General features: G+C 40.0%; 1 protein-coding gene and 1 long non-coding RNA gene across 2 annotated transcripts in view; both read left to right on the top strand.

Annotated features, from left to right (window-relative positions):
* The first annotated feature begins 3699 nt into the window (after nucleotides 1–3699).
* Nucleotides 3700–15004, top strand: part of LOC118210034 (NACHT, LRR and PYD domains-containing protein 3-like) — a 181297-nt gene continuing 169992 nt past the window's right edge. The window contains exons 1-5 of the mRNA XM_035385854.1: nucleotides 3700–3791; nucleotides 7725–7870; nucleotides 8439–8549; nucleotides 8810–8920; nucleotides 10108–10177. Coding sequence (XP_035241745.1) covers nucleotides 7812–7870; nucleotides 8439–8549; nucleotides 8810–8920; nucleotides 10108–10177 — 351 coding nt within the window. The 5' untranslated portion in view covers nucleotides 3700–3791; nucleotides 7725–7811. The remainder of the gene's footprint in view (nucleotides 3792–7724; nucleotides 7871–8438; nucleotides 8550–8809; nucleotides 8921–10107; nucleotides 10178–15004) is intronic.
* On the top strand, nucleotides 12030–14612 carry LOC118210044. The gene is made up of 2 exons (XR_004761799.1): nucleotides 12030–12314; nucleotides 14046–14612. It is a non-coding gene; the product is annotated as an uncharacterized LOC118210044 (long non-coding RNA).

Here is a 15004-nt window from a genome sequence, read left to right on the forward strand (position 1 = left end):
TATTTAAAAGTGGAGACAAATTGGACCCCGACAACTACCAAGGCATTTGTGTGAACAGTAATCTGGGGAAGGTTCTGTGTAGTATAATAAACACAAGACTCATAGACTTCCTTATTGAGCACAATGTCTTGAGTAAAAGTCAAATTGGATTTCTTCCTAAACACGTACCACTGATCATATTTACACCCTACACACATTAGTAGAAAAACATGTCAACCAAAATAAAAACAAAATTTTTGCCTGTTTTATAGATTTCAAGAAGGCATTTGATTCAATTTGGCACAATGGTTTGTTCTACACACTTATCCAAAGTGGTGTAGGGGGTAAAGTATATGATATAATCAAATCAATGTACACCAAAAAAAAATGCGGAGTCAAAATTGGAAACAAAAGAACAAAATTATTCTCCCAGGGATGGGGAGTGAGGCAGGGCTGCAGCTTGAGTCCCACTCTGTTCAACATTTATATCAATGAACTGGCCAAAGCGCTGGAACAATCTGCAGCACCTGGACTCACCCTTGATGATAAAGAAATCAAATTCCCAAATCGGGACCTAAAAAGAGAGTACACTGTGGCAGATTACCTGACCACAGTGAAAGATTTAAAAACAAGGAAAATATTGACAAGATATAGACTCAGTGAACACAACCTGGCTATCGAGACAGGTAGACACCGGCAGACCTGGCTGCCCAGAGAGGACAGGTTGTGCTCACTTTGTGACACTGAAGAGGTGGAGACAGAGCTTCATTTCCTCACAAAATGTGAGAAATACAGAGAGACAGGGTCACTGTTCTTCCTCAAAATGAAAAAAATCTGCCCACAATTTGAGACGCTCTCAGAGATAGAGAAGCTGCCATTCCTTTTGGGAGAAAGAAGGGAATGTGTGGATTTGGCAGCACAATACATTGCCACTTGCCACAAACTGAGGGACAGGGAGTAACATTGACACCAGAAAAGTAAAATTATTATAGTTCATTGACATTTTGTATGCGTCATGTTCTAGATGTAGAATTTTATTTCTGTGGATTGTCTGGATTTTATATTTTTTCTGTTTATTGTAGTTAAATTGTTATTGCCTGTCTGTTATATTTGTCATGTGAGTGAATGCTTTGGCAATGTAAGTGTACCCTTACCATGCCAATAAAGCTTATTGAATTGAATTGAATTGAATTGAGAAGTCTCTCTCACTCACACACACACACACACACAGCTGAGTATGTATCTATGGAACGTGTTCTGTGTTGATACACACTCACATTTCCTGGGTCCTGGTTTGGTCCTGTCCTAATCCTCCATGGTCCACACTGTAAGAACAGCAGAACAGAATTTTGAATTTTAACAATCCTTTATTTCCACTCTCAACACGCCAATAGCATCATAAAAACAAAGACACAATAAAACACAAAACCACGATCATATGAAAAATACACAAATCTGTCACAAAGGAAACTTATTCCATTCCCTCACCCTATTCCATGTGCAAAAATAGCTCCCACTCCTCCACTGAACATTAAACACCCTTATAACACACACACTCTGAAATACACTCAGGTTCTCCATTGCTCTGTAATACTGAAACTCCACCATCACTGTGTCCCTGACCAAACCCCTAACTACAACAACCACATCTTATTTACTGCAGTGATCCCGTGCAGCACCTTCCACTGGAGATCCCGAAACCTCTTGAGTAACGCTGGTTTGAACAGTGCCCTCCATGCCCCCCCAACTCCTTTTGTGTGTGTGTGTGTGTGTGTGTATGTGTGCGTGTGTGAGGTGCAGTGTGGAAACTCTCTGTACTTACAGCAGTGTGAATGTGTCCAGTTTAGCAGCAGACAGCGCTCTCACTCCTGAGTCTCCTGGGTGATTGTATCTCAGGTCCAGCTCTCTCAGGTGTGTGTGTGTGTGTGTGTGTGAGTTGCAGTGTGGAAACTCTCTGTACTTACAGCAGTGTGAATGTGTCCAGTTTAGCAGAAGACAGCGCTCTCACTCCTGAGTCTCCTGGGTGATTGTATCTCAGGTCCAGCTCTCTCAGGTGTGTGTGTGTGTGTGTGTGAGAGGTGCAGTGTGGAAACTCTCTGTACTTACAGCAGTGTGAGTGTGTCCAGTTTAGCAGTAGGCAGGACTTTCACTCCTGAGTCTCCTGGGTGATTGTATCTCAGGTCCAGCTCTCTCAGGTGTGAGGGGTTTGAACACAGAGCTGAAGCCAGAGAATCACAGCCTCTGTGTGACTCTACAGCCTGGCAGCCTGCAGAGAGAATGACACACACACCTTACACACATTAATATAAACTAACAGGGCTGTGTGTGTCAAACACACAGCAGTGTGTAACACACCTTACACACATTAATATAAACTAACAGGTCTTGTGTATTTGAGGTTAATATGAGAAAGGGTGGTCGCTATCGGCACGTCCAGGAATCCCTACATATTCACAGTCGTAACCCAAGTCGCAGGATGCAAAACAGCCTTTAGGAAAGCAGTTTGAAATTAGGAAGCAACGTCTGCGCCATTGGGTTTAGTGGGTCGTGATGAGATAATTCTGAGCGTGTTGCTTGTCTTAAAGTTGATATAAAAAATAAGGCTGTATTAATATAACTAAATGTATATGTATGAAGTTGGTTTTTCCACATTTAGACAGTTTATTATGTGTATCTTTACAGGACTTCCATTTTAATTGGTAACGATGTCCAGTTCTCTCTAATACATTACGAAGTATGTCTTTCTCAGTTCAGATGAGGTGAAAGAAAGAAAAAAGTAGTTGAAGAATTTTCAACAGTTTGGCATACTCCCTACATCAGTGAAATGTTGCTGTATACTGAGTCTACTGTTATGTACGCTTAGTGTAAAACATCACCACAGGTGTACGGGTTGATTACACAGGAATTTACAATCAGACGCACTTTTTTAAAGTGAGATTGTTGATAAGCACTTAACTCATTGAGGCAAATCCAAAAAGTAAATCAATATATTTAAAATATAAATGGATTTCACTTACAGTGCAATGAAGGCATATATAAAGTAATATATATCTATGTATCTTAATAATGTATGTAATATTCCTTATATAAGGTTTCCATTCAGTGAAGACATGTTTTTTCTTCATATAGCCTCATATTTAATAATCTTATGAATGTGGTTTCTGAATTTATTTTTATATGGTCATCATTTTTTTAAAGGCTGACATTAGAGCACAGTCCATTTCTGTTGGAAATATTTTCAGTGTATACCCATTCCACACAGTCACCTGATCCCCTGCTTCACAGATGGGGCCTACCTGGCAGTGGGATCCCACGACAACTTTGTTTACATCTATGTTTGAATAGATACATTATTTTGAAAATAATAAATCGGTTTGCAGCTGCAGATTTTTAAAAATGGTGGTTGAAATAAAATGCTGCGAGTACTTGACCAATCAGAATTTTTCAGTGCTTGCGCCCCACCCCAAACGTTTCTGTACTTTTCGAAAGTACTACCCCCCGAGCAGGGACTTTATTATTTTACCCCAAAATAAAGTCCCCGGAACTTAGACCCTGGTTCCTGCGGTGGAAACGCACTGAGTTCCTCAAAACTTTCCTAGTTCCTGGGAAAAGTTCCTGCGGTGGAAACGTGGCTTATGTATATATGTCTATGGTCCGGGTCCTGTGAGGCAGTCTAGTAAAGAAGTAAAAAAAAAAAAAAAAAAAATTAAGTTAAAAGAGAAAGTGAAACTGTTTCAACCTCAAACGTCATTTAAAAGACGGAGGACAAAGAGGATGCAGTAAAAAGGAATTCAATTGGATAAAAGAACTGAGTAAGCAGACTGTTGTGGATTGGGATGGGGAGAATAGAAGCTAGATGAGAAAGGGTGTTTGGAGAAATAGGAATCTGTAGTTATGATCGCAATAACGCTTAATTTAGTGAAATAAAACAGGCAATACAATGGCGCCCGAGGAGTAGATGAGTTGCCTAATATGCTTTTTTCAAATTCCCCATTTGGGACCAAAAACAAAAAATACCTTTTCAAATACATTTTTAAAAGTTTGACGTTTATTTCAGCATTTATTTGGTATTTTATGATCATTTTACCTATTTGGATATGACGGATGTCACAGGCCTGTTGTCGGCTACATTGAGACCTGCTACTGTAACAAAAACAGACCGAACATTTTAAATGTGCGGTCTGTGAAGTCAAACTGTTTTTTGCTCTGTATTCACACAGTTTGGATTAAGAGAAATTAACTTGATGTCTGCCATGTTAAAGTCGGTGGTCGGTAGTTAATTCACGTATGGAGCTTTCACAGTTGGTCTTCTATTATTTGAAACAAGACATTAGCTTCCGTATACAAGAACATGCTAAAAAGATGCTTAAAGGATATTAATTTGCATATTTGCTATCCAACTCTGACTAGTTTCAATTAACAAAGACCTAGTGGCCATGTCCTTACCAATTGATTCTGTTCTATTGAATTCGTACAAGTTTCAATTATGATAAATTCAGCAACTACTTTAATAGTAGCAAGAACTGAAAAGAACTGCGGTTATAGTTGCATTAAGACGCCGTTTCTTGTGTGAACCACAAGATGGAAGCATGTAGCTGTGCATGTAGGTCTACTTAAAATGACGTCTGATTTTAAAGCCATCACGTCAGACCGAATTTACGTTTTGCCTGAGTTGGATTGAAGTTGAAATTGAAATACAACATAAATTGTACTGCAGCGATTTCGAATCGAATTACAACTACCTAGAAACGGAGAATACATGATAAAATGACTTTAATGAGACGAAAATGGGCTTACTTAAGAGGAAATAATGATCTAATTTCATGAATTATTGATTTGGGTCGTTTTTGGATGTTTTCCAAGAAGATTTCTCACGAGCATGTTCGTGTTTGTTAAATGTATGTAAGGGGGATTGTTTATGGGTAAATGTGCGGTCGAAACACTGACTGGAAGCATGGGTAGTTAACGTTGCCAAATGTTTTAAAATTTTACATGAAACGCAATAACAGGGATAATCAGTCGGCTATAAATTGTTGCTAGCATATGGTATACGCCTACAAGCAAAATACATGCATCTCAGATACTGACTTTATAGGGGTCACAATTATTGGCACCCTTAAAGATTGTTAAAAATAAAATCTAACAGAGTGAACTGTACACCAGCATTTAGATATGAGATGAAGCTGATCAACACCCGCATGTATAAAAGACATTATGCTGATCTCCGGCCAAAGGAACTGCCATGCTCTTCCATTGCTTGCTGCTTCACTGGAGTATAAAACTGAGACAACCTGCTTATAAAATCCATTTTTCATCAAAAGCAACAAACTCACAAATGAAGAGAAAATGGTTGTTGACCTTCAAAAATAAGGAAATGGGTCAAAAACTAAACAAAGAAATATACGACTTACTACTGTGAGACCAAATATTAATCAATTTAAAACCACTGGAGTAGAGTTAAACCTGTCCAGTAGAGGGCACTAGTGTCTCTTAGCCCCATGCTCAGTGAGGTAGATGGTTCAGGGAGCAAAGAACAATCCAGTGGCCACAGTTGGAGAATTACTGATCTTGGCTGCATCGGGGCGTCACCAAGTTTCTATTAATTGCTACATTTAGATGCTCCAAAATTAGATGCTACCTCCATGCCAAAAGGCTATTTGGAATGGTTTCAGAAAAAAATGGTTTTACTGGGAGTAATCGACAGTTTCAAGAATCTAAATTGTCTCATCTACTGTGCTCCGGAGTGATGACATTAGAGCTCTTTGGCCAAGCATAGCTGTTATTTCATTTGTGGCCTTTCTGTTAGCTTGAACTAGTCTGCCCATTCTCCTTTGATCTCTAATTAACAAGGTGTTTTTTGTTTATCACACCATTCTCTGTAAACTCTAGAGACTGTGCTGCATGAAAATCCCAGGAGGGCAGCTGTTTCTGTGATGCTGAAACCACTACGTCTGGCACCATCCATCTGGCACAGACAGTCATGCCACAGTCAGAGTCGCTTAGATCACACATCTTGTCCATTACAATATTTGCTCAAACAAAAAACTGAACATCTTCACTATGTCTGCATACTTTATATATTGATTTGCAGTCACATGATTTGCTGTTTGGTGGAGTAGGGTATTTGCATTAACAAGCAGGTATACCTAATAAAGTGGCCGGTATGTAATACAAAGGATATGAGGTTGATGTTGATTTAAAGAGGTGTGTACAGAAACAAGCCACATACCTACTGTTAAATACGGTGGGGGATCTTTAATGTTATGGGGCCGTTCTGCTCCCACTGGTCCTGGGGCCCTTGGTAAGGACAATAGCATCATGAACTCTACCCAGGTACCAGGACATTTTAGCCAAAAAAACTGGTTGCCTCTGCCAGCAGACTGAAAGTCGCTAGTGAATCTTCCAGCAAAACAGTGACCTCAATCACACATTACTATTCACAAATAAATCATTAATTAACCAAGTAAGCCACATTTTGCAATGGCTATAGTCTCCAGACTTTAACTATATTGGAAACCTGCAGTTTTAATTGAACAGGACAGTTCTGAAGCAAAGACCCAGAGGTATTAAAGAAGTAGATGGAGGAAGGGTCTAAGATCTCTCCCAATGTGTTCTGTAGTCTTATTAGACATGATATAAAAATACTCAGTGTCATTATCCTTGCAAGGGGAGTGTGAACAAACTACTGATAAGATAAGATAAGATGACACTTTATTAATCCCCAGGGGAGGGAATTTGTGTGTTACAGCAGCAGAGAGTGAGTACAAAAGAAGCAGAAAAAGAAAAGTATACATACTATACATAGTCTACATAGTATACATACACTCACCAGCCACTTTATTAGGTACACCTTGGTTGGTCTGCTGCTGTAGCCCATCTGCTTCAAGGTTCGACATGTTGTGCGTTCAGAGATGCTCTTCTGCATTCCTTGGTTGTAACGAGTGGTTATTTGAGTTACTGTTGCCTTTCTATCAACTCGAACCAGTCTGGCCATGCTCCTCTGAACTCTGCCATCAACAAGGCATTTTTGCCCAGAGAACTGCTGCTCACTGGATATTGTCTCTTTTTCCTTGCTCTGTAAATCCTACAGAGATTGTTGTACGTGAAAATCCCAGTAGATCAGCAGTTTCTGAAGTACTCAAATCAGCCCGTCTGGCACCAACAACCATGCCATATTCAAAGTCCCTTAAATCACCTTTCTTCCCCTTCCTGATGCTTGGTTTGAACTTCAGCAGATCATCTTGACCATGTCTACATGCCTAAATGCATTGAGTTGCTACCACGTGATTGGCTGATTAGATATTTGCGTTAACGAGCAGCTGAACAGGTGTATAAAGTGGGCGATGAGTGTAGTATACATAGTATACATAATATAGTGATAATAATAAGAAAACAAGTGAAACATGTAAAGGAAAATAAATAACTATTTCAATGAACCCAGGGGTGTCAATAATTGTGACACTTATTTTCTGGAAATAAATGTATGATCTGAAAAGTTTTGGTTGATTCCATTGAATCCTTAATGAAAAGTATTTAGCAAGTTGGACAATCAATATATAGTTTACCACTGACATTCATGCAATACAATTGTTCATCATTATCAATGGTGCAAAAACATTTGAGGTGGCTGTTTAGAACATGTTTAGGGCCCATTTCAGTTCTGGATTGCTTACTGTCAACACCGCGGCGTGTTGTATATGCGTGTCTCTGTGTGTTCAGTGTGTTCTCATTTTGTGTGTTTACAGCTTGGCTGGTTTGGGATAGAACCCACGTGTGGTCTGAACTGGTCAGATGTGTTCCAGTCTCCTGAGATAGAGGGCGCTGTTTATAAAATGAGTCTCTCAGAGGAACCAGACACCAAAGGAGGAACCCTCAGCACTAAGAGGAAGAGGTACAAGTGCATGAACCAGATATTTAATGTGCTGAGAGTTAGAGCTGCAGTAAGAGGATGAGTTTAACTGGAAGCTCTGTCTCCATGTGCTGAGAGTTAGAGCTGCAGTAAGAGGATGAGTTTAACTGGAAGCTCTGTCTCCATGTGCTGTGAGTTAGAGCTGCAGTAACAGGATTGTCTTTTACATTTATAACTTATTGCACCTATGCCAAATATTACTCTTGACCATCCACAGTGGAATATCACACAAACACAATAAACCAGCTTTTATTTAAACGTTATAAATATGCTTTCAGGTTTTATTTCTGGCGTGTTTGGGAGCAAGGGCTCGATTTTAATCTGCACTTAGTGGATGAGTTTAACTGGAAGCTCTGTCTCCATGTGCTGTGAGTTAGAGCTGCAGTAAGAGGATGAGTTTAACTGGAAGCTCTGTCCCAATGTTCTGTGAGTTAGAGCTGCAGTAAGAGGATGAGTTTAACTGGAAGCTCTGTCTCCATGTGCTGTGAGTTAGAGCTGCAGTAAGAGGATGAGTTTAACTTGATGTTGTGTCTCCATGTTTTGTTCACAGGGTCCAAGTAGAAACAGCAGGGTCACCTGTACCCACCTGTAAGTCTATGAAGAGTGATCATTCAATAGAACGTCCATTCACATTCAGAGGAGAGGTCACAGGTGACCAAAGGTAATTAAAGAGGTTCAAATTGACAGTACTGTTTAATTATACTTCAGTGTTACTGGCACCTTTTTGTTGTCGGTGGGTGTATTAAGACTTTCAGATCTAGGTGGGGGTTATTATTGCACATATAGCTATAGGTTTGTGATTTATATCACATTCGGGTTGTAGGTGAGGTGTTTTTTGTCATATTCATTTGTGCTGTGAGTTAGAGCTGCAGTAAGAGGATGAGTTTAACTGGAAGCTCTGTCTCCATGTTTTGTTCACAGGGTCCAGGTAGAAAGAGCAGGGTCACCTGTACCCAGCTGTCTGTCTATGAAGAGTGATCGTTCAATGGATTGTCAAATCGCATTCAGAGGAGAGGTCACAGGTGATCAAAGGTAATTAAAGAGGTTCAAATTGACAGTACTGTTTAATTATACTTCAGTGTTACTGGCACCTTTCTGTTGTCGGTGGGTGTATTAAGACTTTCAGATCTAGGTGGGAGTTATTATTGCACATATAGCTGTAGGCTTCTGATTTATATCACATTCAGGTGTAGGGGAGGTGTATTTTGTCATATTCATTTGTGATGTGAGTTTGAGCTGCAGTAAGAGGATGAGTTTAACTGGAAGCTCTGTCTCCATGTGCTGTGAGTTAGAGCTGCAGTAAGAGGATTGTCTTTTACATTTATAACTTATTGCACCTATGCCAAATATTACTCTTGACCATCCACAGTGGAATATCACACAAACACAATAAACCAGCTTTTATTTAAACGTTTTAAAAATGCTTTCAGATTTTTTTTCTGGTGTGTTTGGGAGCAATGGCTCGATTTTAATCTGCACTTTGAGGATGAGTTTAACTGGAAGCTCTGTCTCCATGTGCTGTGAGTTAGAGCTGCAGTAAGAGGATGAGTTTAACTGGAAGCTCTGTCTCCATGTCCTGTGAGTTAGAGCTGCAGTAAGAGGATGAGTTTAACTGGAAGCTCTGTCTCCTTGTGCTGTGAGTTAGAGCTGCAGTAAGAGGATGAGTTTAACTGGATGCTCTGTCCCAATGTGCTGTCAGTTAGAGCTGCAGTAAGAGGATTGTCTTTTACATTTATAACTTATTGCACCTATGCCAAATATTACTCTTGACCATCCACAGTGGAATATCACACAAACACAATAAACCAGCTTTTATTTAAACGTTTTAAAAATGCTTTCAGATTTTTTTTCTGGTGTGTTTGGGAGCAATGGCTCGATTTTAATCTGCACTTTGAGGATGAGTTTAACTGGAAGCTCTGTCTCCATGTGCTGTGAGTTAGAGCTGCAGTAAGAGGATGAGTTTAACTGGAAGCTCTGTCTCCATGTGCTGTGAGTTAGAGCTGCAGTAAGAGGATGAGTTTAACTGGAAGCTCTGTCTCCATGTGCTGTGAGTTAGAGCTGCAGTAGCAGGATGAGTTTAACTGGAAGCTCTGCCCCAATGTGCTGTGAGTTAGAGCTGCAGTAAGAGGATGAGTTTAACTGGAAGCTCTGTCTCCATGTGCTGTGAGTTAGAGCTGCAGTAAGAGGATGAATTTAACTGGAAGCTGTTTTGTTTGCAGGATACCGCAGTCACTGCAGTCCTGCTCTTTAGAAGAGAACAGTTCAGAGAAATTATCTTTCACAAGACAGGTGAGTTCTGTTTTTTTTCAATTGTTTTTAATTAATTTGTGTTTTAATTGTATTGTAAGTTTCATTTGAATATATAATGCACGTATCAAATACAATATATAGAATACATAGTTGAGGCCAAACGTTTACATACACCTAAGCTAAGGACATTCAAACTCTATTTTTCACTACAGCACACATTTCATGTTACCATACATTCTCTGTGTTAAGTCAATTAGGGTATTTACTTCATTTCCATAAGAGGTCTTTTAAAAAAAATAGATGGGACAGATTTATGTCAGCTTTTATGTACTATATCAGATTTTCAGTTATGCACTTAAATAGATTGTCAAAAGCAAAAAGTGTGGTTTTTCTAAACAAATAAAAAAAAAAATTTAAAAACTACTTTTTACATTATGATCAAAAAAAAAAAGATTGCAATTAGACATTCCAGTGCCAAGTAAATGACCTAAAAGCAAACTACTGCTACCCTCTCTAAGATCTACCCATCGGGACTTTTGCCCCTGTTTGGAAGCCTCATATTCGTTACAGCAATCATACAGTGTTCAGTTCTTCAAGCTCGTTTACATACTGTAGCTTTCGAACGTAGCTTACGCCGTCCTTCTAGCTGAAACTACAGCTTAGCTATTCTACTACGTACTGACTTACTTTCACTTTGCATTTTCACGTAGCGCATGAGTGGAAGCTTAGCGCACACTTTAGTAGAGCTTTGACTATTGGCAAATGCTTTGCATAAAAGATACTGAAGTACTATAAAGGGCACTATATTATTATAAATTGTTAATGATTCGATTTTATAGTTTTGTCATTTTCCTCTTTGTGATGCCAAATATGCCAAACACGGAACTGTGTAATGTGTGGGTATATTTTATTTGTAGTTGTGTAAATACAGAAATATGAATTACTTTCCCGGCAAGATTATACAGGTGCAACAACAATAGTTTAATGTTTTATTTTTAGTTATCCAGCAAAGCAGTGTAATGACTGAGAGGTTTTCATGAGTCAGAGGGGGGCTCGAAGCTGCCTGCACACATCCAAAAGTGCTGCAGGCAGCCACGCTACCCAGTGAGCCACTAGCGAAGGAGATATATAAGCAGAATTTTGTGGTTTTAAACAAGTGCACGTCTATACATGTCATTTTGCGTGTGCATCCGATGAGTCGTTAGCAAGGTAGCTATAAGGAAATTTTATACCTACTGGAGAGGCAGGGTTATGAGAGGACAATTTCTTATGGTTGTTAGAGTTACACAGTACATACACCTCAGTGCTCGGCAGTATCCTTGTGCCTCGGAACTTGAACTCATTCAGTTACTTTCTTTCAGACTCTAATGCCAAAGGATTGTAATTATACTGTATTCTAACCCGAGTTACTGGGACAGGTGGTTTAGGCCCGAGGACTCAGTTCCAGCACCTCAGAAATTCAGAAGTTGTGTGCTATGACACTTTGCACCAGTCTTAGAGGTTTTAACATGGGTTCCACATGGGTCAGATTCCAGATTCTTGTTGTAGCCTGGGGCTGCACTATCAGAGGGGTGGACACTTGTATCTGCCGTGGCACCCAGATGTTGCGACGTCACATCGGGCTCGGTACTCAGAGGTCCAGTGACCACTAGTACCGGCCTCCATCTCTGAGACTTAAAGGTGTGGTTCCCTCCGGACAGATACTGGACAGTCTCATCTGCACTCTCAGAGGGGTTGAGACGTGTACCGCCTTGGGACCCAGGCAACCGGGTTTAGTATCAGCACTTATCAGACTCTGCTTTCAGGCTGGAATTTAGGAGCGTAAGCTATGCACCCGGCTTAGCACTGGTCATTTATTTGTTCCTCATAGGCTAGAAACCTAATCCTTTAACCTTGTTACTGCACTCAGAGGTGTTTATATTAAGGCCTAAAGCCTTTAAACTTGTTACTAGACTTGTACTCTGAGGTTTTTATATTAAGGTCTAAAGCCTTTAAACTTGTTACTAGACTTGTACTCAGAGGTTTTTATATTAAGGTCTAAAGCCATTAAACTTGTTACTAGACTTGTACTCAGAGGTTTTTATATTAAGGTCTAAAGTCTTTAAACTTGTTACTAGACTTGTACTCAGAGGTTTTTATATTAAGGTCTAAAGCCTTTAAACTTGTTACTAGACTTGTACCCAGAGGTTTTCATATTAAGGTCTAAAGCCTTTAAACTTGTTACTAGACTGGTACTCAGAGGTTTTTATATTAAGGTCTAAAGCCTTCAAACTTGTTACTAGGCTTGTACTCAGGTAATCAGTTCCGAGGCTCAAGAACATTTACCACAGTGCCCTAGGACACCGCACCTCAGCTTGTATGCACTGATATTAGTGGGTTAGCATATGGCCGGTGATGCTGTGGACAAAGTGAGGTTATTCACGAAATTATGGATCATACTGAAACCATAGTGGTTTATTGTTACTATATATATATATATATATATATATATATATATATATATATAGAAAGTAGAAACATAAGAGTCTTCTCACACATTTAAGTTCTAACATAGATACATTCTAATGAACACACATATATGTCACATACCCAGCATGTTTCCATACGGACAAGAGTATGGTACCCGGAGAATCTGATAAGCAGGCTTCTCCCAGATCTGCTTCCTTGCTCCCCTTAAATGTCATCCCGACCACACCTCCCAAACTCCACGTTTCCCTCAATTTGCCCAAATAAGGCCAAACAGAAGTAGCACTGTGGCTCCACCAACCAGAGATCCCCTTCCCCCTTCTTCCCGTGTAGATACAGGGGTGCCATTATCCAGATGATAGTATTAAGATACTTTGTACGATGGTGCGTGATCTGAAGATTGATTTTGATACCTTTCTTTTGTGGAGGCCCCAGGTGGTGGTTCTTCTATAATCCAGTCACTTATGTAGGCAAATTCATCCCCCTCACTCCTCAATCCTTCACACACCTTAATTCCTATCATCTTTTCCATATTACCATCAGACCCACATCCAACCAAGCCTCTTCCACCTCATTACATTTTATATTGCCTCAAATGTTTTAATAAATACTGTATTTACAGAACATGTCATGCCCCAGAGTTATTTAGGATTCTGTTTGAGGGTGACCTGACCCAATGACGCCATATGGAGGCGCTGTGGCACTGTCCGTGAGTGGTGTCCAGCCTCGCCTTGTCCGCCTGGCATGTCCAGCGGGAGGAGGGTGAGCTGTATGTCCATTGATCCCCAAGCTGGTATGTCCAGAGCCCTATCTTCAAAAGGGCAAGATGGCTGAAGAATGCACAAGATTGCTCTTCCGCAGTAAACGGTGTGGTAAACAGTCCCATGCAGGATGCATTGATTGCTTTCCTAGCTGCAGGTCTCATCCTTTAGGCATTTATGGCCCCCACCTGTGTGTAGCAGTTGAACACAAGTAGACACCAGACGAGTCCTTTTGCAGTGGAATTTTATGATAAAGTCCTTCTGCTGTGAATGTTTGCCTTACAGCCTCGCAGTTAGCTTCTCCTCGGCGATGGTAGTCAGAATTTGTAAACATGTGTCTCTCCAGTGACGTTGCCTAGCGATGTCCTCATCGTGTCACGTAGACAGCAGGGTTCCCCTGGAAACCACGTGTCTCGCTCCAGCAGGCCCGTGACGTCATCAACACTTAAAGGGGGCACACAAAGAGACACAGCAGCACGCAAAACCAAAAGGAAAAAGGAAGCAGTGCTAATACAAAGTAGAGGGACGTAACATAGCTAATGTTAAACTCGGTGAAAATGCAGAAAGCAGAACTCTCTAAAGTTTGGGTGCATTGTATTATTTTAGTGCTTATTAATTTAGCATCTGGAGGTGGAGCACGGCTGGGAAAAAAGATATACACAATATTCCAATCTGGAGAGGTTTTCAGGATATCTGGGCCCACCTTTGGGAACACGCATGTCAAATTTTACTGCTTTGTTAAATCCACTTTTTTATTGGTGTTTATTGGTATACATCCTGGAGTACGATTGTAAAAAGAAATCTAGTTTCATCCAGTATCTGAAGTATATACAGTCACTACCGAATAAAGAAAATACAAAACATTTTTGGATTTCTTCTTTGTTTTTCAGGATGAATGTGTCCTGTATGTTTACAGAGCGAGACTCCCGTGTGATCAGGGGTTATTTTGGTAGAAATGTTCTCTTTATTTCAAGCTTTGAACCATGTCTGGACTGCATATAGTTTCGTGTATGGAGATAACAGTACTGCATGGAGATAATGAGGTTTCTTTAAGACAGGGGAGGTTCCTACAAAAGCCCTGGATTTTAAGTGGGGTTTAAGGGGTTAACTCCTCTAAAGACACAACTTAACATCAAATCCAGTTCTGGAGTGCTGCCTGATCCTCCCTGCCTCACAGAAAGTCCAGATTCCTTTAGCAGGTCCCACACATGGCAGCAGAGGAAGACTCCAAACTGAGACTTTTAAACTGGAAGCATTCAGTTCAGTTAGCATTTACTAAATGTACTGCACAGAGCAACTCCTTTATTATATGGAAATTCAGGATTTTGCACAAGTAGTATCTGTAGTCTATTCTCTATTTGTCTCAAAAACACTCCACACAAAACAAGGATCCTGTAGCGTTTATTTGAACTGTAATACAACACACGCTGTAAAAAAAGTTTGGTTCTCCCAACTAAAACGTTTAAAGTAACTGTATACAATAGCACTTTTCAGTTTGCTGTACCTTCAAGGTTCTGTGCATTACAAACTCTATGATCCAGCGACAATTATTTTATGTTGGCTGAGCAACGATAAATAAGTTGTATTAACTTTGATTTAACAATATTAACTTACATTAATATTGAGGTATTCAGCCAAC

The sequence above is a fragment of the Anguilla anguilla genome, chromosome 12 (genome assembly GCF_013347855.1).
Source record: "Anguilla anguilla isolate fAngAng1 chromosome 12, fAngAng1.pri, whole genome shotgun sequence".
NCBI lineage: Eukaryota > Metazoa > Chordata > Actinopteri > Anguilliformes > Anguillidae > Anguilla > Anguilla anguilla.